This window comes from Typopeltis vanoorti, chromosome 14, assembly GCF_054136105.1.
Source record: "Typopeltis vanoorti isolate ZY-2024b chromosome 14, IOZ_Tvanoo_1.0, whole genome shotgun sequence".
NCBI lineage: Eukaryota > Metazoa > Arthropoda > Arachnida > Uropygi > Thelyphonidae > Typopeltis > Typopeltis vanoorti.
Window position 1 is genome coordinate 6,690,865 of NC_143562.1, and position 27,727 is coordinate 6,718,591.

The 27,727-nt window shown below is 37.3% G+C and overlaps 2 protein-coding genes across 2 annotated transcripts in view; both read left to right on the forward strand.

Annotated features, from left to right (window-relative positions):
- LOC150099142 (uncharacterized) overlaps positions 1-6,886 on the forward strand; it is a 148,052-nt gene extending 141,166 nt beyond the window's left edge. Inside the window, exon 5 of the mRNA XM_090404265.1 lies at positions 6,659-6,886. Within this exon, the coding sequence (XP_090260391.1) occupies positions 6,659-6,886 (228 nt within the window). The remainder of the gene's footprint in view (positions 1-6,658) is intronic.
- Positions 6,887-9,471: 2,585 nt separating this feature from the next.
- The window catches only part of LOC150099144 (uncharacterized), a 177,476-nt gene continuing 159,220 nt past the window's right edge, over positions 9,472-27,727 (forward strand). The window contains exons 1-3 of the mRNA XM_090404267.1: positions 9,472-9,602; positions 16,857-16,997; positions 20,280-20,456. Of these exons, the coding sequence (XP_090260393.1) occupies positions 16,860-16,997; positions 20,280-20,456 (315 nt within the window). The 5' untranslated portion in view covers positions 9,472-9,602; positions 16,857-16,859. The remainder of the gene's footprint in view (positions 9,603-16,856; positions 16,998-20,279; positions 20,457-27,727) is intronic.

Consider the following 27,727-nt stretch of genomic DNA (forward strand, 5'->3'; position numbering starts at 1 on the left):
GGAAATGTTCTTGATCTATAAAGCTCACTAGACATTTGCATCCATAACGTTCTTCTGTTTACGATTTCTGGTCTATTCAGTTGTGAGCAATGGAATACTCTCATTTGTTCTCAGTGGAAGAGCATTTATTATGATAGTGACTTTCTTGCTACCTAGCTAACGCAGGAGGTGATAATACCATTTCGAATAAGTCGCATTTTATATTAGAAAATCTCCAGTGTTTCTCATGATGTTGTGCACTTCGATGCATTTTAAATATTGTCCAAAATTTAACATCTTGCATTTATAAACAGAATCCGCTTACTAACGAATTCCGTTATAATAGGAGTGAGGATCAGTGGTTGACTTACGGGAAGAGAGATGTTCTCCGCATCTCTTGAAGACATCGAGGAGAAAATATAGGTGCATGAGATAAATTTAAACAATGAACTTTTGAAATAAATTTTATAATTGAAACATGGCATAAACCATTTAGTAAAAGAAAAAGCGCTAAACGTAGCGCAACTAAAAAGAATTTCTAAATCTAACATCCCTTCCATTATGGATCTTACAGCACGAATGCGGGTTGGAGCACATCAAGAAACAGAAGTAAATGGATATGAACATTTGGAAGAGAATACTTTATTTTCCTTCTTATTTTATTTTTAGTTATATTCAGAGAGTGGAAGGAGCTCTTTAACGCAGCGTGGTAGAGAGGTTGATCTCGAATATTGATGAGGAAATACTACTGGTGGTATCATTTAAGAAAGGCCCTCCCTCTCTTTCAATGTGCAACTGAAACCAAGAGAAGGCTGTACGGAAGATTTCATTGTCTCTTCTTCCTTTCATGCAAAACATTAAAAAAAGACAGTAAAGGGGGGGGGGGGAACCTACTACTAGAAACGACGAATATCTTTTCTGTGAAATGTCCTCAACAGTAGCTTCTACAGAAGTATTATGCATGGATTACCGATCATAGTTCTCTCTCTCTCTCTCTTTCTCTTTCTCTCTCTCTCTCTCTCTCTCTCTCTCTCTCTCTCTCTCTCTCTCTCTCTCTCTCTCTCTCTCTCTCTCTCTCTCTCACACACACACACACATGGAGCATACTGAGGTACAACACAGTTTATTATTATAACAGGCTAAGTAGAGCTTCGGTGCATGTGCCATTTTAGTAGCCAGTTCGAGATCAGCAAATGAGGACAGGCGTTTTGGCAAACGCCGATTTAACCGGAGGCGAATCAATATATATTACAATGGTTACACATAAAGGGAAACTGCAAATACCAAGTCGAGTAAGCAGCGTAACTTAATGAATAAAATAAGAACATAATTTATTAAGGTGAAATACAGATATTGTGACAACTCTGCCACCTAGTAGTCATAAACGTAACTTATTCTGCCATGGGAACATTATATATGTGTGTGCGTGTGTGTTAAAGATACCAAGAAATTTAATAAGCTAGGTATTTTAATCCTTTTTCCCAAGTAAGCAAACAGAAAAGTAAGTCAACTTTGCGGCTGCACGTAGTGCGACACTAGGCAAATCGTGGTAAAGGTGGAGCAAGTTCTGATCACTTTCTTTAGAATTTTCCCCTAATGCAAAGCACATTTCCTTCCGGAAATGTATGATATGCATTAAGGTAATGGTTACTACCCGTACCGGTTTCGACCTTTATTGAGGTCTCGTCAGTGGGAGCCAGACCCAAAAATGCCAAGGGTGAAGTAATACAGAGCTTATAAATATTTTACCTAAACAAGTTGCCACAAGGTGCTTTGACCTTATTAAATAAAAATCTCAGGATGAGGGTAATATGTAGAAAGTTTTTTACTTCGGGTATATATTATGTTAAAGATACCAAGCAAATTTATAAGCTTACTTGGTAAAAAATTGGTATCTTGGCATAATATATACCCAAGGTAAAAAACATTCTATTAAAAACTGATTAGTTTCGACGAAACCCTTTGATTGTAAAGACCTGAGTTTCCAATCCTACGACTTTTGTCGTAGCTTTTCAGTGAAAGGCGAGTTTGCCGGTCTCATGCGTAGCCAAATGTTTTTTTTTATCGCCAAACGTTGGACGTTTCGTCCCACAAACCAGACAAAGTGGTCCCGTGAGAACACATATCTACAGACACCAAATACTGTTAGAGTAAACTGTTCTCTGAGAATTCTAAGAAGTAGCACTACTGTTCCACCAACCATTAGGTTGAGGGGAAACACACACACACACACAATCTATAGCTCATATACCTTCAGTAAGACACTTTTGATTTTCATCTCAGTACATAAGAGGAAATAGTTCCTTAAAAAGTCAAACACAGTATGTTTAGTTTTAGGATAACCTCACATTGCCCACAGAACGCACTAATTTAAAACATGACACAAGAGCCTCATTGCCTTAATTACCTCCACAATACATGACTTTGGTGTCCAGCTAAACATCGTTAGAAAAAGGGTATTTTAAATATATATATATATATATATATATATATATACTGAGAGAGAGAGAGAGAGAGAGAGAGAATTGTGCTACTGATGAGAATATCAAACAACCGGAGCACAAAAAAGAGCTTTGGGACGTTCCGCACTTTGCAGCTGTACTCGATAGATCCTCCTCTACTTCTTTCGGTCTGCTAGGGACCCATGTTTGGATAATCAATACCAAATGTAGTATTTTAGTCAACCAATGCAGATGAACACTTGAGTGCAAAAAGGTTGAGTGAAACTGTCATCTCTTGTATCCTCTTTATACAAAGTGAGTAAAAGTTTCCTAATCGAGCATCTCTTAAAGAAATTTGCTTTTCTATCTTAGCGTGGTTTCTAGGAAATGATATCCTGGATGCAATGTATTCCCTGTCGCTGTCTAGTTTTAGCTATGTTATTTGGTTTTATTTAATATTGGCTTCAATACGAAGACTGTTACCTTCGTACGGAAAAACCAGTTATATTTGTCTTGCAGGAAGCAATTAGGGAGAAGATGAAGTGGGAGAAGCAATGGTGATAAAGGTTTCAAGTGTCGTTTTACACGTGTGTACAGTGACTCAATCATCTATTTATATGGGCTAAACTGTCTTCTGAATTCAGTTTTGTTTTCTCTTTTTAGTCTAGAACTCCTGGTGTCAACGCTCGCGCGCTTTGCTCTCTTGACTTCAGCATATCACTGAAGAGTTTTCTCGGCTTCTGCTATCTCGAAACAGCAGAACTAGAAAACTGTTTGTTTGTATCTCTACAAAAAAGTAATAATAATAAAAATAAAGTTTCCGTTTTGTTGTTGAGTAAAGAATGGATGTGAGAGGGTGTTCAAATTACTACCGAAGCAATGACGCCATTGAAATGTACTGTATATCTGTACATTGCGACTACTATCTCATCTGGAGATAGTAGCAAATTCATGCTAAGGACCTTATAAAAGATCCTTCACATCCTTTAGAAGTTGAGTCAATTGGAACCTCAAAAGCAATTAAGGTTGGAGGTTCCGTTCTTATAAGAACACGACATACAAGAAGGTCAGTTGTCAAAAACAAAACGGGTAGTTCGCTAACATTTTCAGTGTCCTACTTATTGGGGACCTGAAGTGGATTGGTAACGTTCCGTTCTTGGTTACTAGAACAGGGTTCCCTGCTTATTTTTATTTCTTCTTTAGTCTATTCACTTACAGAATGAACGACAGGTTTACAACCTTTCGAGATTAGGTTTGACATTAGAATGTCTTCGGCGTAATTTGTCATTAGCGTGTCCATGTCCAAGAAGGTCGCTTTCTGCACTGATTTTCGTCTGTAGGTTAGAATTCATTTGGGTCGAACTTCTATACCAGTTAATTAGCTTTCTGATCACTTTCACGACTCCTTTCCAGAACTACTCGGAACCACCGTATGATTAATATGTTCTCGAATGATCTGTTCATAACCCAGTTCAAGAAACATCGAAAAAAGTCCTGAATAATTCGTCTCTTTATCTAATTAGGTACTGACGATGCCCTTGGGTTGTTAAGACGTGGACTTTCAATACCGTCTAGGGCGCCAAGTTTGTAAAGAATGTTCTCGAGTCAAGCTGAGTTAACCGGTCTCAAAAGGGGATGGAATAGCTTTTCCTTCCCGAAACAGGAGTTCTTTTTTATTCATCAACACAGGCAAATCCCACAAAAGAATACATGAATTAATAAATAATCATAAACTGACGTCCTAGCTTTAGAAACTTTGAGCGTATTGTCAGCTGGTATAACGTTATTTGGATAACAGTCATTCCTCTCTTTTAATTTTTCACTTGAAGAAGATATTTTAGACTAGCAGGGATTTCGAGATCCAAATGGAAGCCTCTTCAGGTATTCACTATCCTAACTTGTTGGCGCATGACCTAGAGTAAGACAATTACTGTGCATTAGGATGTTTTAATTGTCAAACGCGTACACGCTCGGCGTATTCCTTAAGGTCTATTGTGATTGGTTTCCTTTTCTGTTCGATCTCGCTTCATTTTGACTGGTTTCTCTAATGTGATCGAATGAGTTTACATACTTCGAGAGATGCTGTGAGTTTCTCCCTCTTTCTGAGATTCCCCTTTTGGACTTCTGTAATAAGTGTGCTCGCATTAGCGGAGAAGCAAATATTTTCGAAGTTTTGCGGTGGCAGTTTTAAGTAAGAGGTTTCTCACTCTGCACATTAACTTTGAAGACTATCAGTTTTTTGAGAACCACCCTCTACTTACGTTCCTGAAGTCACTCTGGCTATTCCAGGCGCCTGTTCAGCCTGCACGAGACAATTGGTTTCCTGGTTTCATGTGGAAGGGTTGGATCTACTTTCACATGGGGAGTCAGTCGCTCTTGCGAGAGGACGTTGGGATGGACTACAGGAGCTGAAGCAGTCGTGTTAAGGAGACTGGCTGTCCTCAATAATCAGGACAATATAGCTGTCCAGGTAATCAGGGAACGCCAGTCTCCTCAATCTTCATATATCCCATTAGGAGATGGATATATGAAGATGGAAAAATTTGATATTTTCAGAGACAGGCAGGATTGGAATTGGAAGGATTGAATGAGAAGTCTGTTAAGCGTAAGAGCTTTAACAGTATAGATTTTTTCTTGCTGCAACAGTATGACCAAGAGAGAGAGAAGAGAGAGAGAGAGAGAGAGAGAGAGAGAGACTATCTATGTGATTTGAAATTTGCTCCTTACAGCTCGTGCACAAAGGCAATCCCTTCATAACCCAATGCTGTTACTTAACAACTGCTTTAATTTTTTGCCAGAAAGAAGTCAAAATTTTGCTTAATCATAATACAAAAACCTTTAAAAGAATAAGACTGATTCTCATGATGTATTATTCCCAGACAATTTCCAATTTTGCATTATACCATTATAGTGGTAATTTGTATATCATCATACGTTTCTTAACAGCGCTTTCTGTTATTTCTGCTGCAGTCAGAAATTAACCTAAATCTAGCGTGTACCCGAGTAGTTCCAGATCTTTTATCATTCGCAAACTCAGAAAACCCTCTGACATTTTTCAGGCCAGTGAACAAGACTTTCGCATTCGCATTTCATTGACTAACGGTGAAGCCAACCACAAGAAGTAATAGCCAGTATACACCAGGAGTTTAAAACATTTCGGACAGGGGAATTTAGCATGAATACGAAGAGAAAAATGCAATAAAAGACTTTCCCGCCTGCCCTCAGCCAGCGAGTAGTGTTACACACACAGAGAGAAGCTTGCTTTACTGCCAATAGAGAAGATGGATCGATACTGTTTTTCACGAAACACATCCCTGGTGGTTATTGACTATTGAGTATATGCAAATGAAAAGTATGCTCCGTCTCCTCTTTATATGGAGATGAAGATGTGTGATTAAATTGAGGCTTAAGCACAACTTCATCTGAGCTAAATGAAAAAGCAGTATTATTTATGTATTTATTTATTCGGATGGAAGGCACCCTACGTCGTTGGCTTCTCTTTCAGCTGAAAGCATCGCAAACAAAACGGAAATAATTAGCAGGAGTTTTTTTGAAGTGAAACCTTTTCGGCGCTGTAGAAAAAATGTGTCATCTAATGCTCTACCCTTCCTGCATCGATTAGACGGGAGTTTCCATTTAAATACAACGCACAGTAAAACGTGATGTAACTGATATGAATGGATACTTGAAATACAATTTATTTCTACAACAGTTGACTCGAAACGAGATTTGACAACAAAAAATTAGACTTTTAGATCTTCGCGTTAACCAAAATTTATAACAATTTTAATTAACACAGAAAAACGCACATGCAATAACCCCCCCCCCCAAAAAAATAAAATAAAATAAATGAAGATTTCTAATGGAACATTTTGCATAAGCAGATTTTTCTGAGGTTACTAATTCTGCAGTTTGTCTACTCGATTTCGTAGTAGACAACCCCCCCCCCCCTATGCAATGCAACGAACAGGTTGAGGGTTCGAATCTCCACGTGGGCATAGTTCTTTTGCAAAGATATTTGCAAAAGAACTATGCCCATCTGGGCCCAGATTTAAGATCACCAGTGTGTTTTAATGAAACTCCGATGTCGCTTCCACTTATAAAACTTCCATCTCGATAGCTTGGTGTCGAGTATTCTTTAAAAACAAACAATTATTCTCAGAGAAATCCTCGCTCAAGAAGAAAATGGAAGTGAAGTTGCTGTTCCAGCTTTTATTTTATTATTTTTTTTCTTTCAGGCTATTAAGAGTTTCTCTATTCGCCCGGCCAAGCAGCATATCACATTCGCCTTTCCGTTCATGGAAGACACGATCCGCAGCTTCTGTGACAACAGGGATGTGTCTGACGTGGGAGACGCTACAAGCAAGCCACGCTACATAAGCTCAGTTCTCTTCTTTGACGAGTGTCTGGAGGTGATCCAGGGGTTCCAGACGTACGTGACGGTCATTCCACACCTCAATAAGTAAGTGTATAACATGTGTGAAGGTACTGGCGTACTTGAATGCAGGTAACGTAACACACGAGGGTTCTCAGATGCCTGTCTTAATTTTAGTCAAAGTCAGTCATTTATAATCTTCGTATTCAATACGCAAAATAGATTTTATTTCGCACATTTTTCCTCTCCCATCACAGCCATTTGTTTCGTTGCCGAGCGACTCCAGTAAGATGGTCAAATGTATTTCATCAGCGTTTATTGCATTGTGTGATTCGTGGTTCATTACGCCAAGATCTACGAGAATTTTCACTAGAAATTCGCAGTCAGTTTTAATAACAAAACCATTTGAATCCACAAATGATTTTGTTATTAAAACTGATTTTGTTATTAAGACTATTTGGAGCCTCAAATGACGACCTCAAATCATTTGAAGCCTCAGTGAACTTCAAACATGATTGATTGAAGCTCACTGAGAATGCATAATTAGAATATCAGCAATTCGATACATAAGTCAAAACTGAGTCTCCAGTTATTTAGGATAATCGATCCGATATTAGGAACCATGTCAAATGCTCCAGTCATCGCAGATCTCTTAATGTAGTCCCCATGAGCAAGTGTAATACGTGTTTTTCAAAAACAACTAAAAAGAAAAAGAACTAAAAACGACGTGATGTGAGTGAGTATTCTTAGCAGTTGAAGAAGTTCTGCGTGCTTTTAGAGGCTGGACATGGTACAAAGAAAGAACTCGGAAGATTTATAATAAACTGGGTTTTTTTTTAGATTTGCACAGGATTTTAAAAATCCTGAATGGAAAGCATATGTTTTAAAAATAATTACTTTATTTTATATGTCAGAAAAAGTTCCATAGATTTTTAAAAATGCTAATATCTCTACATGTTTTGTAAGATGACATCATCATACAAATTTGTATGTCGCAGTTCTTGGATTACCGGAATTTACGTTCACTTAGCTAGTAATTGAACATAAATTCTGACAAATTCCGTCTCTCTAATTTCAGTGCGAGACTGACGTTAGAGAGCCGCAAACATCTTTCAGTGTCTCAACTAGCATTCAGAATAATTTGCATGTACTGCAGAAAACTGAAACACCCTCCACTATATGTGGATGCGATTTATCTGTAATTTGTTGATTATTATTATGATGATAATAAATACATACAATTGAAATCACGCTTTATCATTTCTAATTAGCATTCCTAATATTGTAATTTTTCTAGATGGTGGTGAATTAAATGTTATTTAGCTTATTATTGGTTAAGGAAATTAACATGAGTTCCAAATCATCAAACACGTGTTATCTACGTTTATGCAATAATGTGTTTTTGTGATTTTAAATTTCATTTTATGCTAAACATCCAACAGAAGAAAAAATCTTGTTTTACTTTCATGTATTTATTTTGAGGTTTGGGCAACAACAACATAGCTCCCACCGATAAGTAGATAACAGAGAAGTCTATGCTGTCCTAAACACGTAACCCTGAAGAGGAGCTTTATATAACTATTGTTATGAGGTCCTGTTTACGGCCGAAAAGTTTTGGGACTGTTGTGGAGTTCTCAAGGTTTCTGACTTTACAAGAGGGGGGTGCCTAAAGAATGCTACGAGACATGAATGTGATTCTTTGCTTGTTCACATGCAGATAGTCTACCGAATCAACTTATCGCAATATGTTAAAAATTGCTTCGTGATACCGAAAACACGTTTACTTTTTTGACAGTCGCTCGCTCCTCTACTTCCGAACAATAGATTCCTCTTACGGTTAATCCCATCTGTGAGGATAGTTAGTAACCATTCAGAAGCATTTGTCGTTCTTAAGAATCGGAAAATAAATAAATAAATATAAATTTTTATTTATATTTAAGTTATATTTAAATAAGTATACTACGCTTATATTGGGTTGAATTTTCTATCACAAAGGTTATGGGAACATCTTAGCAGTGTGTGTGTGTGTGTGTGTGTGTGTGTGTGTGTGTGTGTGTGTGTGTGTGTGTGTGTGTACGCAACGAAAAACTTCACAAAATGAAGTTCTAGAGGAATCAAGTTTAAGGAAGAACGCGGAGTTAAATCACTGTCTATCAGAAAATTCAAGACGAATTGTGATGTGCAATGAAATTTCGTCCCGCTTTAGATAGGGAGTCAGTCTAGATGAAAAGTAGGTCAACATATTATAGCTGAGGAGTAGAGCCGAAACAGTTTTTTTTTTTTCCTAACCGCTTTTCATATGGTTACTGTCAGGTTAAGCGGATATTTCCATTAAAATTATTCTCCGTGAAGCAGATCGCTTTTTTACAGTGCGAATTTTTTAAAATTAACAACGACAACAAAACTTAATTATATGCCGAAGTACTAAGCACAATGAAATGAATTGACGAAGTTAGATATAATCGAAATACAAACATCTGGAAAACAGGACCTGTGATGGAATTGTTGAATCAATATCTGGAAATACACGAAGCATTCTTTGGAATCCACTTCTGCAATAACCGTTCCATATTCTTATATGATGCGCTAAGATCATATTATTTATGCAATATGATGGTGTTATATTTCAAAAGAATCATTTTGTTTTTTTCTGTTTCCTTTTCTGGCTCTGTCCCAGGAGCAGTCTTCCGGTAGTTCTTCTCACCCTCTACCAAAGGGACACCACCGAAGGAGTCTGTCGACACTTTCAGAGCCTCATCCGAATACTTCTGGAGAAGAGAACGCTATCTGGACTCTGGAGACTTCCGGTAAGAATTCTCAAGTAATTGTTTAAATAAATGAGACGAAGTGCATTTCTCTAATCAAAATATCTATGCATTCCTATTGATGTAAATTTAATATTCATGTAAACCAATACTAGCAAAGCGAATACAAACTCAAATTATATCTCTGAGGGTTAACCACTCCTTGAAATATTTCATTATCATTATAAAGCAGAGTGAAAATAAATCTCACGATATCTTTCAGAATTCTTTTTATGTAAATAATTTTAAGTAACTTTCAAGTACACGAATGAAAGAGCGAAATTGCTTTATGTAATAAAACACAAAAAAAGAAAACACATTAACACAATTTTTTTTTATGAGATGGCGCAGTTGATTTTCATTAGCTAAGATTACAGTTGCTGCCATCTGACGGCCTTAATTGTTACTAAAAGGAGTACTATTTGCAAAGCAGACTAATTCCTTGTTTCAATCAAACGTAAGTAGAGCGAACATTTTCTATTTTTTTCACAGGAAAAGTTTTGTAGAATTACTTTATTGTAATAACAAAAGACTTATGTGCGAGGCTCATGCTAGCACAAAAATAATCCATTAATAAAACGGACTTAGACTATAGTGCTTGGTCAAAGCTGTTCATCACAGCGTTTATAGAATTCTTAAAATTAAAGACTTGGCTGAATGGTTACAGAGTAGTTTATTAAAATATATCCCAAAAATATTTTTAAAAACACAGAGGGAATAAGTTTTCAGTAAAGTTGTATAGTCATTTGACTTACCAACACGGTTATCACTTAACTTTATTATTCTGTAATGGCGTCACACTTCGCCTTCGATTTACATTAAATTGGAATTATCGTCTGCTGAACACTTGAAAGAATATTGCACACAATTGCATATTCCAAAGCGCCCTCTTTGTTTTTTATTTAATTCTGCCGATATTAATTATTTCATATGTAATAATAAAACTTTAGAAAGATATAATTTTGTTTTCTTTCTGATATTAATCACCTGAATGTACAGTTAAAAAAATTACAGTTTAATATCGAATGAAAAGAATAATCAGAGATTCACACACCCGCAAGTAATGAAGAAAAGCCTGCGCTTTTGATACTACATCTGAATTTTAAAAACAATCTTTGTTGTGTAAATAACATTTTATCGGTACACTTTTAAATTAACGATTTGTTTGATTTCTAACTGATTTTTTTTCTGAATTAGGTTTCTTTACTTTAAGACAGTTTTTAAAGAACAAACTACAATCTTGAATGGATAATTGGAAAAATTATCCATTCCTAGTCGCAAGTTTTGAGTATATTTATTTTAGTATTACAAAGCGCATTTGAAAAGAACTGAGTCAGATTATCTTCATCAAGAGAGCAATCTTTTTGTGGACTTTTCAACTGGAGATCACATGATATGATATACCTTTGGCAAGATTGTTTTCTACCGTAAAAGCAGGTTTTTCATACTGCTAATAGGCAAATCACCCAGAGAAAAAACATAAATATCATACTAAAATACTATTTGTTTGTAGTATATTGGCATATTCTGTAGATGGAGATCCAGTAGTGACAGTGGTATAGAGTTCCTCGAAAATTTATTCTTGGAATAATCTCATAATATTCTGGCAAAATTAAATACCTAATTACTCTTGAAGCTATTATTCAGCGGATTTGAACCCAATATATAGGGTAATCAAAATTAAGGTATCCCTGTTTAAGGCCTTGTAGAGAGCCATGCAGTGATCCAAAGGGTTCCAAACTTTGCAGAAATAAATTGTGCGTCTTGGGGAAGCGATATCCGAGATTTAAAGAAAAAAACATAGTTCCAAAATTCACCACCAAGGGATGCTGTATGATGTACCGAATGTAGATGTAATTTTTCTATGTGTGTGTAAAAGAAGAAAAGCGACACAAGCATAAACACTATTTTATTCCCTTTCATTATGCATGCACTGGCTGTTCTGTTCAATGCACTGCCCGTTCCAATATGCTACAAACTGCAACCTTTGCATAGTGTGTTTAACAGCATAACCCAGTTGGCCGGGATTGAAGTTGAGCACATTCTTGATTATGCTGTCTTTCAGCGCTGGAAAGTTATCAGAATGATCCCAATAAAACCCAGGACCGATAATTTGAACGAGTCGGCCATGCAGTGGGAACGGCACTGCTATATCAATCTAGCCTACATGAAATATTCTCGTATGAATCGACCGATGTGAAGGGGGCCCCATCCTGCATGAAAATGACCGAATCCATACGCAGGGCGTTCTTATCTGTGGCACAACAAAATTGTGTATCACATCGCGATACTTCTCGGTGGTAACTGACCAGGTTACAGGACCCAACAGGCGAATGTCCTCAAAGAAGAATGGTCCAATGATAAGCGAAGCTGTAAATCCGCACCACTAGATAGTAAATTTTTGGACCTCGTCGACATTTGTTCAGGCGACGAAATTCGCGGAGTGAAGCAATAGCATTGCAGTTGTTTAGGTCCTACAACTTCACGAGCAATTTCGATTACCCTGTGTGTGTGTGTTTTTTTTTTATCATATATATCAAAAAAGAAATATATATATATATATATATATATATATATATATGTCATTATCCCGTCTCTATAGTGGTACTCTTTGTGTACTCTCTTTAGTGGGAGAGCTTTACAAGTATATTGACCGAAAATAAAGTAAATTCGGCTTTAGAATCGAAAAGTAAATAAATAAATAACTTTGCTATATATAAATGCAAACGAGTAACGAAAAGGACCTGCTGTTATGTACGACTTGCATCCACAACGGTAAAAATTGTTTCCTTTGCGATATCCACAAAGGGAACCAAACCAATTTTTAAATTCTGATATTGTGCTATAAACACAGAATAAGAATGGCGTTCATTTTCTTGAATGTAGCAAGTCAATATGTGGCACTGTTCTAAGACATTTATCTCATTTATACTGTGGCACATCACCTAACAGATCTTGATTATCTCCACATCGTTTAGTGCTAGCAAAAGCATTAAAACTACTAAACATCTTTATCTTGTCACTGAAACATTCTCATAAAAGTTACTCTTATTATATTACGCCTCGGAGGGTCCAACAGCTGACTGTAGAAGGCCATTTTTGTACTACACGACCCACCGTCTGCCAACAGGTGTACATTATTTTTTTATTTATTGCATATTTTATTTATACATTATATTGAATAACTTAAATCCAGTTAGAGTTGAAACCTACGATTGCAATACTAGTAAATAGATTTCAATGTGGCAGTCAGTTTGAGGCCATCTGGTGTGGGATGGAGTCTAACAAGATTAAGCACATTGTGGCGTGTTGTTACAGGCCTAGTGGATCGGTAGTGATCAAGAAGTGAATCGCCGAATAAAGATGATGGATGCGAACCGAGTATGGTATCTCATTAGAAGAATGAAAATGCATTTAATGAGCTGTTACGGGACAACTTCCTCAAACAGCATGTGACTGAAGGAACTCGGGGTCAAAGAGCGTTAGATTTGATTACAATGTCAGAGAGCATTTCAATTAAAAACGTAACTATTCTGCTTCCAGTTGGTGACAGTGATCATTCGGTACTTACTTGGGAAGTGGCTAAGTTTATGAATGTTCCATTCAGAGAAGGTTATATGCGGAATTACAAAGCATGAATTTTATTACAAACTGAGGGGAATGTTGGGTTATGCGCCATGGAATCAGTTATTGGATGGGGAGGACGACAATGTATGGAAAGTGTTTAAAAATACTTAAATGATGCGATATCAGAATGTGTCCCCAGAGTTCGAAGAATAAATAATGTAATGGTGAAAACGATATTATCTTATTAAACAAGATATTCGTAAGAAAATAAAAAGATTATGTAAAAGGAATACTGTGTATGTAAGGATGGCATCAGTAATGAAAATTATAGGAACATTCCAGAAGAGTCACAATTGTTGTACGGAAAGCTAAGCCTCAGTATGAAAAGAAATTGGCTCTGCAGCCTCTAGACTGTTGGTTACGAAAATCACTAAATCTCTCTTCGAAGTCACTTCGCAACACAGCTAATTTTGTAGCGTATTCATCAAGAGACGAACAGTTGGACTCAGTGAGAAGCTTAAAATGCGTTAAGTCTTTTTTTTGATAGTTATACCTCCCAAAGTTTCAGCTTCTCTACAAAAGATTTCATGTGATCAAACAGAGTGTGCACCAGGTGATCTTTGGATTGTAGCCATATTTAGGTCATTCATATACAACGAGATGTCGGTCACAAAGGCAAAGTCTATCATCCACTTCGGATCGTTAAATTCCGCAATCGGATTCCCTTTGGTTTGCATGAACTGCTGTATTTCGCTACTTAAGTCAAAGCCTCTTTTAAGAACCTTCCCTCTGCACATCACTATAATAAACCACATCGCTGTGATCCGCTCCGCACTTTTTGACTTCGGTCAAAAACTCTTGGAATTGACGATGATTCAATCCTCTTGCCCTAATAATGTTGACGACAGTCACAATAACTTTCATGACATTCTCAAATCCAATAGTTTTCGCGCACAAATTAAACAGTGGTAACGGACGAAATCGTTTCCTTCTAGTTCCGATTCTTTCCGTAGCAGCGCAACAAACCCTTCGTTCTTTCCCACCATAGCAGGTGCATCATCAGTCACCATACCCTCGAGGTTGGTTAAGCTGAGGTCGAAACTCTGGAGCGTTTTCTCGGCGGCTTCAAAAATATTAGTACCTTTCGTCGTTCTCTTCAAAGGTACGAGCGCTAGCAGTTCTTCTGTCGCATTAAATTGTTGATCAATGCCACGCACAAAGATAGCCCGTTGTGCTGTATCCTTCACATCTGTGCTCTCATCTAAAGCAAGTGAATATTACGTAAATTCGGACGACCGTTTTTTTAAAGTTCCTTCAATGGCATTGGCAAGTTCTTCGACACATCGTGCTACAGTTGCCCCAGACAAACTCGTTTTTTTAAACGCTTCCTTATTATTTGAGCATAGAATATCCCCAGCAGCGACGAGACACGCTTTCACAAACTCGCCGTCCAAGAAGGCTTTTGATTTTTTAGCAATTTTTTCAGCTATTACATAACTTACTTTGACGCACGCTTCGCTCTCTTCCCTCTACCTTTTAAACGTACCCTGCTGGCATTTTAAATCAATTCTTGTACTTCTCTGTAAACTGTACTGTACTTCTCTGTTTACTTCTCTGTAAACTTTACAGAGAAGCAAACGTTTGAAAAATTCAAGATATTAATTATCAACCGTGGTAAGTAATTTTTCTTGAGAGTACATTTCCAAGCTGGGTATAAATATTACTTTCTGTGTCTTCCTTTCTGCAAATACTATTCTCTGTAATATTAGTGTTGATATTGTCATAATTACTAATTAAATTTATTAATAATTATTAATATAACTATTTATTATAACTTTATTTATATTAACGTTTAGTATAATATAAAACGTCAGTTAATATAAAACATTTCATAATGACAGATTTATTTTTGATCATGTACGATACTTGCGATTATAAAATTCCCGAGTAAACGGTGAGGGCAACTACGCTGACGTAATTCTTGCAGGAAAGACGAAGCGACACCTAGTAGTCAAACAGCAGGTTATCCTGATCGAATTTATATCACACACCAAGCGGTAGGGAAATTACCCGAAGAACGTAGCCACAATAGATTGCTCTTGTGAATGCGTGAGTCATGAAAGCTCGAGGTACTTCCCTATTCTGCTTTCCAGTCATCGATTACAATGGTCCTCTGCCGTTTCCTGACATGAACGAAATTGGGAAGCAGTTTGACTGGGAAAGCTTTTGCGTTCGTGAAACCGCTTTTTATGAAACTTTATAAGGTCTCATAGAACTTTACGTTTCACTGTTGTGAGATTGTGGAAGAGGAACTCGAGAAGAACAAGTTGGGTTCAGGCCAAATAGAGTGTCAACATCAAATTATCATTTTAAGACAAATAGTTGAGAAATCTTGGGAATACGACAAGGAATTCTACTCAAATCTTGTAGATCTGGAAAAGGCATACGATATCGGTGTCCAGAGAAAAGCTTTTCGACACATGTATTGTTCTCTATAATGTTCCATTCACCCCAGTTATATGAGGTGAACGGAAGATTATACAGAGCAATGCATAGTCTATCAGTCAGCAGTTAGAATCAAAGGAAATACAGGAAGTTGGTTTCATGTAAATTCAGCGGTAAGACAAGGATGCACATTATCTCCACTCTTATTCATCATCTATATGGATCATGTTATAAAAAAAACTAGCATCAAGCTTGATATTAGAATTAGAGATGGAAACTTAGCTCTTTGCGTTTATGCAGATGACGTGGTTCTCCTAAACCATCTAGTGCAAGTTTCCAGAATTCTCTAACAGCAATAAAAAGACCAAAACTATGAAAATAGGAGGCCACGTAGAAAACTTCAGCCGAATTCTGAATGGAGATCTTATAGAAAAAGTAAAATATTTCGTCTATTTATGCACAATTTTAGTGAAGATGGCAGGTTACATCTTCACTAATATGCTTTTATGGTGGGTGGCTAGATGAATAAATTCATATGGAATAAGAGAGAAATTAGCCAAAACACCAAACTGGCAGTATACAAGACAGTGTTTGTTTAAACTTTTAAATTATGGATCCGGGAGCTGGGTTAAGAAGTAAAACACTTGACCAAAGACTAGAGACCACATTTTTAAAATGAAGATAATAGAAAGGAACGTGACATTATTAGATTCAGGAATGTGTCAGTAGAGTTAATATAAGGTTGTATGGCCACTTACATTTCACTGAAGAAAGGAGGAACAAGGTCTGTGTGGATTGATTCGGTCAGAAGTGCCTTAGAAGCATGAAATGTGAGATATGACAATATTGGAGTGCTGACAAGTAATAGGTTAATAATGATAATAATAATGTAGGTTTAATCATGCAGTGCTGTCACAATAACCTGAACACCCCTTGAGGATACGTATCAGGAAATTGATGATAACGAACTGTTTTCAAACCATAAGCATTTTGCTCATTTAACAGCTGCCACTGGCATCAAAAATGTTATTATTGTCACGTGTTAATTAATTGTCAACAGAATGTTGTCAAAATTTGTTGACAACAAGAAATTATCAACTACTGCTAATTATGTGTCAACAACGCGGATTGATCACAATAGCTTGTTTTCTATTCCTGAAAAAAATTATCCAGATATTGAAAAATTTGAGAGGATCGAATATGACATTTTCGGCGATATTTCAATATTCTTTTTTATTCTTACAGATAATGGTAGCAGAATTGAGTCCCAAATACAGGGAGATGGTGCTTGACGTATGTGCAGAGACTGTTGCCGAATTACAAGCGGATAACCTCACCCACACGTTTCCTGGAAAGACGTCCGATCAGATAATAATGTTAGTGAAGGTAAGAACTTACTCAAAGTTACGAATTTCAATCAAAGAGATCGATTAGGAGAAACCAACGTGCAGTTATCTTTATTTCTTTTATGTGTATCTGATTTTCCCTTTTCAGTCGTTTCCGATCGTAGGTGACTTTGTAGTCATGCCCACAAAGTTTTCTGGTGAGAATTTTACAGGGTAGTTCACCATTGCTTTCCCCAACCTCCCAATTTTATCGGCTCAGGACCGGCATATGGCTGGAACGTATTCATGACTGTAATCCATGTATGTTCACGGGGCCGATTTGCCTGTTTGTGGGGCACGAAAAACCCGAGTTTCCGGGTGAAAAAAATCCCCTACCTCCGTATGAGATCGGCTAACTCACCTTTGGTCGAAAGAGATCAGATAAAGGTTCCTCACGTCACTGACGGGAATCGAACCCAGTTCTTTCCGACCAAAGGGTTTCGTCTGTACTGACTGAGCTACGGAAGCTCTTTTATTAATTTTTGACTCGACCGGATTCATCTTGTTTTCTGTGCGTAATTTATCACAACCATTCGACCAGAATAATAGTTTTCTTGTGGACGTTAGTAGAAGACCATACTTCCTGAATCTGCTACAAGCGAGGAAGAGGATAATATATGCTTATGAGAAACATAAAAAATGAATGAAATGAGTTTTTATAAACCAGAAAAATACAGTTAGATGTATGATTATAGCTATGACCAGTATGGTGGTTATAAAGCAGTTGGTAGCTATTGGCCCATCAATATGGATCATTTGAATATTGAGGCGGAACCTAATTTTGGATTACGTTTTAACATTTTCCTACTAATTCGTACGCTTTATGAATTCAGCAACTAAACCAAGTCAGTTTGTTTTGTAACTCACCAAAATAGCTGGAGGAAAAGTCCACATTGTAGTGGACTTTTCTGGTGGAAAATTCCACTATAACGTGGACTACAGTTTTGAAGTAATTGTGGACTACAGTTTAGAAGTCCACAAAAGTCCACTGGTGAAAAATTTTACATTTTCTTGCAGTTTTCTGTGCCGGATGGCACAGAAAACTGCAAGAAAAAAGAAGTGTTGAAGTGTTGAACACGATGGATTTAGAGATGTGTTTATTCACTTTAGCACTTCAAAAGAGCGCATTAATCACACCTGACACAGGAGCCGGAGATGAAAGTCTTACATCCAGATATGTAACTGAGGTGGTCTTTTGTTTTAAAAAATTAATTTCTTTATTACAAGAAGAGAAACGCTGATCACAAATAACCAAGCGCTATGTTGACCAACATTGCTACTGGATTCCTTCGAGAGGTGCTGTTACTACGAGAATTGTTTCTCACACGAAACGATAACAACTTTGACATTCTTGCTTTGATTCTTTGGAGAGTGGCCATGCCCAAAGGATGCGACAAGGTCGGGGTAAATGCATTGCTACCTCAGGGGATATACGGCGTTCCTTTCAGCTTATGCGAAAATAAAGCAACGCCGTGGTCCCCAGAGGTGTCGCTTGCATTTATCCACGTTTATATACTCTTCACGTGTCTAAAAATGCATCTGTATAGAGGAGGGGAGCTGATGCGTGTGCCTTATTAACACTCCAACGACTGTGCCAAAGAATCCTCGGAATACAACTTTTTTTTTTCGATCTTACTTTCTTAATCTCCTGGAGAAACAAGATAAAACCGTTACCATGGATACAAGTAAGAAGCTGCGTAGAATGAGAAGAGTTCGTTGTGAATTGATTACGCAAACGAGGTGATCGAATCAAGGAAACTAAAAAGATCGTGGAGGGTCAGAAAAGTTTCAAAATTCTTCAGTCTTAATTTGACGAATTCCAATGATTGCGCAATTTATTCTCCGACAATATCTTTTAATTCATCTGTGATGAGCTCTCGTGTTCTTTCAGTAGACTTATTTCTTCTTTCGTTAGCCGAACACGACTTAGATTTTTTATTTTCTCCGGCATTCTGAGGACCCATTCTTATCCGAATTTCAAATCTGGATGATGCGCTCACCAGGACAATGTAGAAGAATTTTCACTTTAATGCTATTTTTTTGAAGATAAACTAAGATTAGGTGGTAATAACACAGACAGATTTTCACTTTAATATCCGCTACATGTTGAAATCATTCAGCAGAATGTAAGAGGTGCATCTATTTCTTTCAAATCCTCTTTCCCCAATCACCTGCGATTTTAAAATGATTGATGATTCGGGTTTAATGCGGAACTTGAATAGCGATTCTAACAAGCTGTAAGCAGTTCTGAATTATTGTCACATCCGCTGCTAGAACAAGCTCTTTTCACTGGACTTTGAAACGGGGAAAAGCAGGGAAATGTGAACATCCACGCTGCATGTAAGAGCAATCTCGTGCAGTTGGGGCTCTTGTCGTTTCCCGATGAACACGAGACCAATGCAATTTTGCTGCGACCTGACAGCGAGCTTTATTAGGCCGCCTGCACGTCAGCAACCCCGCGATTTGTGAAAATATTGGGGGATTTGTGACAAGCAGGCGTATTGCTAATAATAACCCTGCACGAGTCATTATGTTCACAGCTGCTCCCTTATTGGCGACCTAAGCTGTGAAAGGAATTAAGGAATTGCAGCACACGACATTTCATCGACTTCGGATTACGGAGGGAAAAATTGCACCCCCCAGAATCAACCTATAAAAATGGGCTACCACCAATAATTTGCATAGTCACTGTATGTTTCTAAATAAAGCTCATTACTCTTTTATGAACCTATTATAGTGCTGTATGTAAAGTACTGAAATATTCAATGGCTCAATTTTCATATTTGCGTGCCACAAACCCTTCGTTAGCCACACCTTCAATTTTCCATCATCAAATATTAATCGCAGAAAGATAAATATTATCCTGGTGAATTACTAAACGCTTGTTAAAATAGCTTCTTCGTTGTTTATTTAGCAGAAACGTTTGCAGAATCGTATCAAATCGCAACTATTCGTTTTTATGTTGCTTGCGAATACAATTGCTGTTAACTGGGCGTAGAAATACTAAAATCAACAGCCTGTTTCAGCTGTTCTTTTTAAGAATTTATGAAAATAACAGACTGGCAGCTTTTATTTCGATTGTTCGATAAACACATAAAAAACATAGCATTTTCGCAATATTTTTATAAATTGTATTTCACCATACAATATTACCAAATCTCTTTTTTTTTATATTTATGCACTAAAACGTTTTAAAAATTTCTTGAAGAAATTACTTGAAAAGATTTAATTCTTCTTGAAAGAGCGATATTTGCAGTTGATTAAAATTAGATTTTATTTGTAGGAGAAACTCTTACGACCTTACCTGCTATCTTACCGCGAACTGCTCCGGAGGAACATCCAGGAGGTGGTCCGACAGCTCACCACGACCGATCCCGCTTACTTTCTCTCAGTTTTGGACCTCCTGCAAGCCCCCACCTGCTCCGTGCTCGACTTCAAGAAGGTGGATATGATGTTCAAAGTGAGTGTTTAGCAAATCTTGACCTTCCAATATTTTCATCCCACCCCGGTTATGATCTATTGTGGAAGTGGAGCAGCGTTCCTTTTATCGAGCCGCTAAGTCTCTCTCACTCTCTGTGTTCACAGGAATCGTCAGTCACGTTTGTATTGTTGTTCTTATCATCTCCCGCTAGATGGCGATACCTACTCCCTCCGGTTTCAGTGGAGTCTCAAATGCGTCGCGGTGAAATGAATTTATTTACAAAGTAGGTCACTCTCTGTTACTTTGACAACAGATTTCTGTATCGAAATACTCGGAGTGTGTTTGGTCTTAAAGCTAAATTTCATCAATCATTCTGTCAATCTCCGTACTGGGAGAATAAAAGTGTATCATCGTGCAGTAGAAGCACCTCAGACACCATCATCTGCGCTTTGTGTCCATATATGTAATTGTTCTGAAACTTTTTCACGAGAAGTGTATATAATTTTGCGATAAGGTAAACTTTAATCCTCAACGTTCGAGAACTTCTGGAAATAAGTGGACGATTTCCAGTTTCCATGACAGCACATGCAAGTGAACTTTTTTATGGGAGCAAAGAGCTCAAAAACGCAGTTTCATCGTCTTATTTATAAATGTTTTTATGGCAACTCACGAATTTCGCCCTGTGAAATGTTCGCATATGTATAGGTAACGTTTAGAGGTTCTCTCGATGTTTTTGGCAATTCTGAAGGTCATGACGCCCGATTTCAAGGCATTCAGCTCTGTTGTGGCTGCATTTGATTGAGACATCTGGCAATGACGGCTTTTCCCGCCTATGTCGACGCAAGTTTTTCTCATCTAAAGAAATTGGAACGCATCGCATCTTCCAACGCTGAGTTGGAGGATGCGATCCATTCTCTGAAAGTGCTGCCGACGAGATGTAAAGAGAAAGAGATGAGGTCTGGTGACGTTAACAGTGCTTATCAGGGACTGTGGTGGGACAGGAACGGGGGAGAAGTTACGAGAGAATTGAGAAACAGCGAAACTGACCAATGGCAGGCATTTCTCTCTATTTTCAAATTTGTATTCGACCGAAGAGATGGTGACGGGGAGTTCTGTATTTTGAGAAATTTATTCCGTGATCAGCCAAGCCCTTGAGGCCCAATGGAGAAAATATCATCTGAGAATTCACCAAATTTCACTTATGAAATTATTATTATTATTTGCTTAAGAAATATATAAAAACTTTTTCATCTGATATGTGAAACTTGTAAATCATGCCTGCGTAGTGTTTTACCCTTTGCAACTAAACTTTTTAATGCTTACGTCAGTTAAGATCTCCTTTGTTCGAAAGATTTTGCTGCATGAGCTCTTTCACATATTTTCATATGAGAAACATTTTTAAAAGAACACACCGATATTTATTATCGTTATCAGTTTTCGATCGAGAGTGGGAGGTCTGAAATTCGAAAAGTGGTGTCTTGGTAACCGATGGTGATTGTTATTACTGTTCATATAATTTCTAGTCAGAACGGCTTTCGGACAGTAGCTTGGTGGCATTAACTTAAGGAAGTGTTCCTTGATAGCTCCCAGCGCCGCCCACTCTTCGAGCAGTCAACTAACCCGTATTTTATCATTTCGTTCTCCCTATAAATAAATAATAATATATATGTCACGTGTGCTTCCATGGCGTAACAAATTTTCACTGTTCTATTATAACAACAGAATTTGTTTAGCAACTATATGATTATTATAACTAATAATCATAAAAATTATCATAATAACTCCAGGGAGTCAGGTGGACTCACTGACATATTACCCGCACGAGTTGTCACACCTGTTCTTGAATTCATTCGCACTGCTTGCACTCACGACATCCAATGGCAATCCATTCCAATCACGCACCACCCTATGAGAGAGAAATCTAGTCCCCACTCCCCTTCTTAGCAGCATTCATTCTCAACTTCCAAGAATGTCATCCTGTCCTTTCCCCACCTCCATAAATTGAAAAACTCCATCAATTAAAATCCTGTATGACCCTTTCAGAAGTTTGTAAGTCTCAATCATATCACCCCTCTTTCTCCTGTTTGTGCTAGTGTCTGCAGTCTACAAATTCTCAATCTGTCTTCACAATCAGTATTTCATAATCCTGAAATCACTTTTAACACTCTCCTTTGCACTCTCTCTCTCTCTCTCTCTCTCTCTCTCTCTCTCCAATATCAGAATTGCAATGAAAACCAGGATACCAGACCTGCACACACAATAGTCCAAGTGAGGTCTTATCAAGGCCTTGTAAAGAGGCAAAATAACATCTTTACCTTTACATGTGAAGGTTCGTTTCAGCATTGCAATTATCTTTTGAGTTGTATTTGCAATGTTTGTTACATAGCCCCTGAACTTCAACTTGCTATCTACTAACACTCCAAGATCCCTAGCCTCATCAGTTTCTTCTAGCATAATCCCACAAATATAATACGACATTGGACATCTAATCACGCTGAAGTGAATGACTTTACATTTACCGGCATTGAACTGACGCCCATTTTCCCATGACAACAATTCCAGCCTATTCAAATATAGAATTCAGTGGATCATTTTATCTTATTGCCATAACAATTTTGTTCGAAGTACCAATACTCCTTGCTGTGTATCACGGCGTGAATATTTTTCGCCAAGAATAAAAGGATGAAGGTAGATTAGCTGCGCCAAAAACAATAGGCATATTGATGACGACGCTATTTTGGCAAAAACCTTGTTGCCTATTAGTTTCTTACTTTTTTTTTCTTGTTGGTGATAGAATTCACTGTTAGCTTGTGGAGGGAAACAGTATAATTCTCACTCAAATTTTTACTTGAAAATATAAAAGAAATCGCCATGTTTCAGTAAGGGGGGGGGGGGGATGGCGATGTTTGCTTTACATCGCCTGGTGCGAGATCATCTCCCAAAATTCTGACTGTGGACCTGATGGGGCTTCAACAAGTTCCATGTTTGATTTCTACGAAAGGAATTTTCCGATTATCTAACTGAAGTCTACTGATGTACTGAAGGGTTTACAAGCCTTAATCGGTGAGAATGACTTCAAAAGCGAACATATTTTTAAAACTCACGTGCTAGTCTCACGGTGGCACCGTGAGACTAGCAGACGTCAGAGTCGAGTTAGCAAAGACACTTAGTTGAACAAAAACTTAAAATGGGTTCAAAATTACTTTAGTAAAATAATTAAGTTTTTGTTTTGATTTCTTGGGATTCAACAAAACATTCTAATACTGGTTAGGAGATAAAATTCTGTCCTAGAGATATCGTTTAAGTTTTCTTGAAAATTATGCTGAAACACTACAAGATGGAATGTCAAAAAAGGCAGGCGTAAATCGTATTTTTGATACTAAATGAACGTCACATTCTTAACCACCCTACAATATTGGCGGGGGTATCAGAAAAGTCTTTCTCGCGCATGAAATAAATATTTACTTGCACTTATTCTGGGGATTAACCCAAGCACAATAACGTAATGAAACGTGGTGATGACACGAAGTCACCTTTTTGTAGCCCTTAAAAATGAAGCAAAACCAGAAATTAACTCACCCACAAATAATTTTTTACTAGGTACCAATCGTAGATTGTTATGGAAAATGATAACGAAAAAAGTAGATATTGTCAAGTACTTACTGAATAATAAAAGCAGACAAGATGATGGTTTTACAGTAAGAATTTAATGTTTATTAAAGACCATCTTGGACTTCTGATAAAATTCTTATTTTGATGTCTTTAAAAAACGGAATATTCTGAAATAAGAAATAACCTAATAAGCTTGTACAAAGTAACCGCTGTTTTACAACTAACGCTTTCAGTTAAGGGACTTTTGTAACACTGAGGTTGTAATTTGTACTCTCACTAAATCTATAGCAGTAAACGGGAAAAGTCTGTTGCGGTATTTATAGCTATCAGAAGGCATTTCTTTCACTGATTGATTCCCTCACTTTTAATTCAAAAGCGGCATACAATTGGTAGAAAAGAAATTTTCACTATTGTTTCCGAATAACTTCAAATAGAAGGCTCATGCTGATATTTTAAGATAAACAATGAAATTCATCTTGTATTCCGTCTCTATTATTTAAAACAAACAAGGTGTACAAAAGATTTTTGTACACCTTCTTTGCAGTCTAGCCAACATTGAAATGTGGAATTTGCAGTTGGGAGGAGACCATCAAAATCCACACGGCCTACTAATTAATCCTAAAAAAAGAGGCTGAATATTGCGAGCTTCTCAAGCATGTCTTTCCTTTAAAGTCACTTATTACCGATTTTATTTGTAAGCTTCCCATAATAGTACAATATATGTTGAACAATCACGTGTGTAACCTAAGCGCAACAGCTCATCCAGGTTACGATATGCATAAAGTTACAAAGATGTAGGTAAGGAGGCATTTTCATTGTATACACATATGTACATTCATATAATATACATATTACATCTTATTATAATATAATTACATAATAAAATCGCAGATAATAAAATTTCATCGTACAGAGAAAGTTGCATAACAATTAATTGGGAACAAAATAAAACAAAGCAGTTAAATAGCATTTAAATTTTACGTTTTACACATAAGACTGGATCTTTAAATAGAAATATGCTAAAAACCAATCATTTATACAATTATTTTGAGCGGAGCTTCCTCATTTCTGTGGGAAAATAAATACTCTTTGATTATTTATTAAAGGTAGTGTGTTGAATACTTCTGGCGCTAAATAAGTATAATGTTTGTGTGTTACTTCTTTATTTGCTTTTGGAACTAAATATTTTCCCTTATGTCTACTAAGGGAAGTATCTTGTTTGATATTTCCGTATTCGTTGTCGTTTTTCAATTACTGGCATCATATAAACGAATACATTCTTGCTGACAAACAGAATATTAGCCGAAACCAGACATGGAAAGAAGAAACAACTGGCACGCAGTTGGTGTGCGACTACCTTGTAAAATAATTTCAAGAGATAATCTGCATATTTCGCAGTCAAAATATCCTCTGAGTCCCAATGTGCTCGTCAAAATGAAAGAAATGGAGCTGGACGAAGCTGAAGAGCAGTCAAAAATAATCCCCTTGGACGCTCAGGTTGTCCACATCGGACGTGTGTGTGTGTGTGTGTGTGTGTCCTTTTAATGACGTCACACTCGAATTTCACGATTGCATTAAAGAGTCTGATCACTTTTAAGGCTTTCTACTGCAGGTGTGCGTGTCACAAGACGACTCCGTCGCCGTTGGAGTGTCTAGTCAGGAGCACGTGCTGAAAGTAATTGATGCTGATTAATGTATCGGACACGGAGCCCGCCTTGTGTTCAGCAGTTAAAATGCCCGCGACTCGACGAAAGCCACCCGAACTGCAGACTCCCATTAGCATTGGCGTGTTTGATGCAATTATTGTGACTTGGCGACACGTTATTCCGATGCAGAAGCGACACGCAACCAAAATTATCCCCTCGAGCGAATTTGTCACGCGGTCACCTGAGTGGTTAGCGAAGTCGCGTTGGGCAGAGTAAAGGGGAATTCCGAGACGGGGGGACAGTGGAGAATCAAAGCGGACATTTTCGGAAATTTGCAGTGAAATACAAGAACACCAAGCGGTGAAGACACTGAAGCATGTTCTGCAGTGTCTCACCTGTTCCGTCAGGAGGATTTTGGGAAGAAATGTCCGTCAAGAATGTGTTATCCGTAGACACACAACAAAATGAAAGTTGAACGAGCTTTTCTGTTTCATCTGCCTTTTCCGATACAACATCTTCATGAAAGAGCGAAGAGGCTGCGATTGGAGACGAAGCACAATTGGCTTAGCCACATGATGTCATAATCGCCTTCTGCTCTCTCTCTCTCTTTCTCCCCTCCCCAGATACGCAACCTGAATGAATGCCGTGGAACAAAAATCCTGCCTAACTTGGGCAAGATTTTAGGAAAACAGAAAAAAAGCGCTGCCGGCAAAGATAGATGGATATATACACACAGATAGAACGAATGAATCATTAATAACATCTGAGGAATTGTCAGTATGAATTCCTCACTATTACGGAAGTAAGATGCTTCTCCTGTACGTCTTCTTCAGCAAAAGGATGTTTAGGACATCTTCTGAAAAACCGAACTGTCTGGTTGTTCTTCCCGCTTCGTTCTTCAGTTCTTCCCGCTCATAAATTTTTTTGAAGACTAATGACTTACACTACAATCCGCATATGAGATCTTTCTTTTTTTGTGTGTGTGCGTGTTCTTTATTGATTAGAATTTATCACCAGTCATCTCCAAAACATTTCATTTTTGTCTTATTCTGAATCCATTCAGGTATATTTTCCTCTGCTTACTATCAATATATACTTAGCCATATATATATATATATAAAAATTCAATTGCAGCCATGATTCGCTAATGTTCTTTTAGGAAGCTCTGCAGCAGAACAACAACAAATGACGAACGAATTGAATGCAGAAAGTAAAATGAGACGATTAAATATAAACAAAGACAAAAATAATGTACAATAAATAGATTATCAAAAATCATGTACAAATGGAAAACCAGGACATTGATATAGTAACCTCCTATGATGAAATCTAGGACGAAAGATCACCTAGAGGATGGCAGTAAAGAAGAAATTATACGTAGAATTCAACTTGGTTGGATATCCTGTGGAAACCATCGTGAAGCATTCAAAGGAAACATCTCAATCAGCCTTAAAAGAAAACTATTGGACAGGTGTATACTTCCAGTCATCACATATGGAAGTGAAATATGGACTCTGACTAAAACATTGACCAACTAGCTGAGGATTACCCAGGGGAAAATGAAAAGATCATTACTTGATATTAGCGTTCTAGATAGAAAGTGCAATACTTGATTCACAGCTTAGACTAAGGTGAGAGACAACAATAACAGTAACTGAAATATTTAAATGGCGATGAGTAGCACATATTGCACTCAAAAATGGAAAACGTTTTTATATAAGAATGGTATCCGAGGAAAGAGAGCTACAGGAAGAGCAAAGAGATCGTGGGAGGATGACATTAAAAGATGGTTGGAATGTAAAGGCATAGAAAAGCTTAAGATAGAAATTAATAGAGAACTTGGAAAGGGCTTCGTTCAGCAGTGGACATTACATAGCTGATGATGATTTATTTGCTCTATTAACTTTCAAAAGTCTTCCTCTTACTTACTCAGCATTATCAGAATACATTATCTGATAATGTATAACGAAGATTATTTATATTTCTTTCTCCTTTTTTTTACTCCCGTCAGGTGTTTTTCAAGACACCGTAGAGAGCGAACAGACGAGGGGA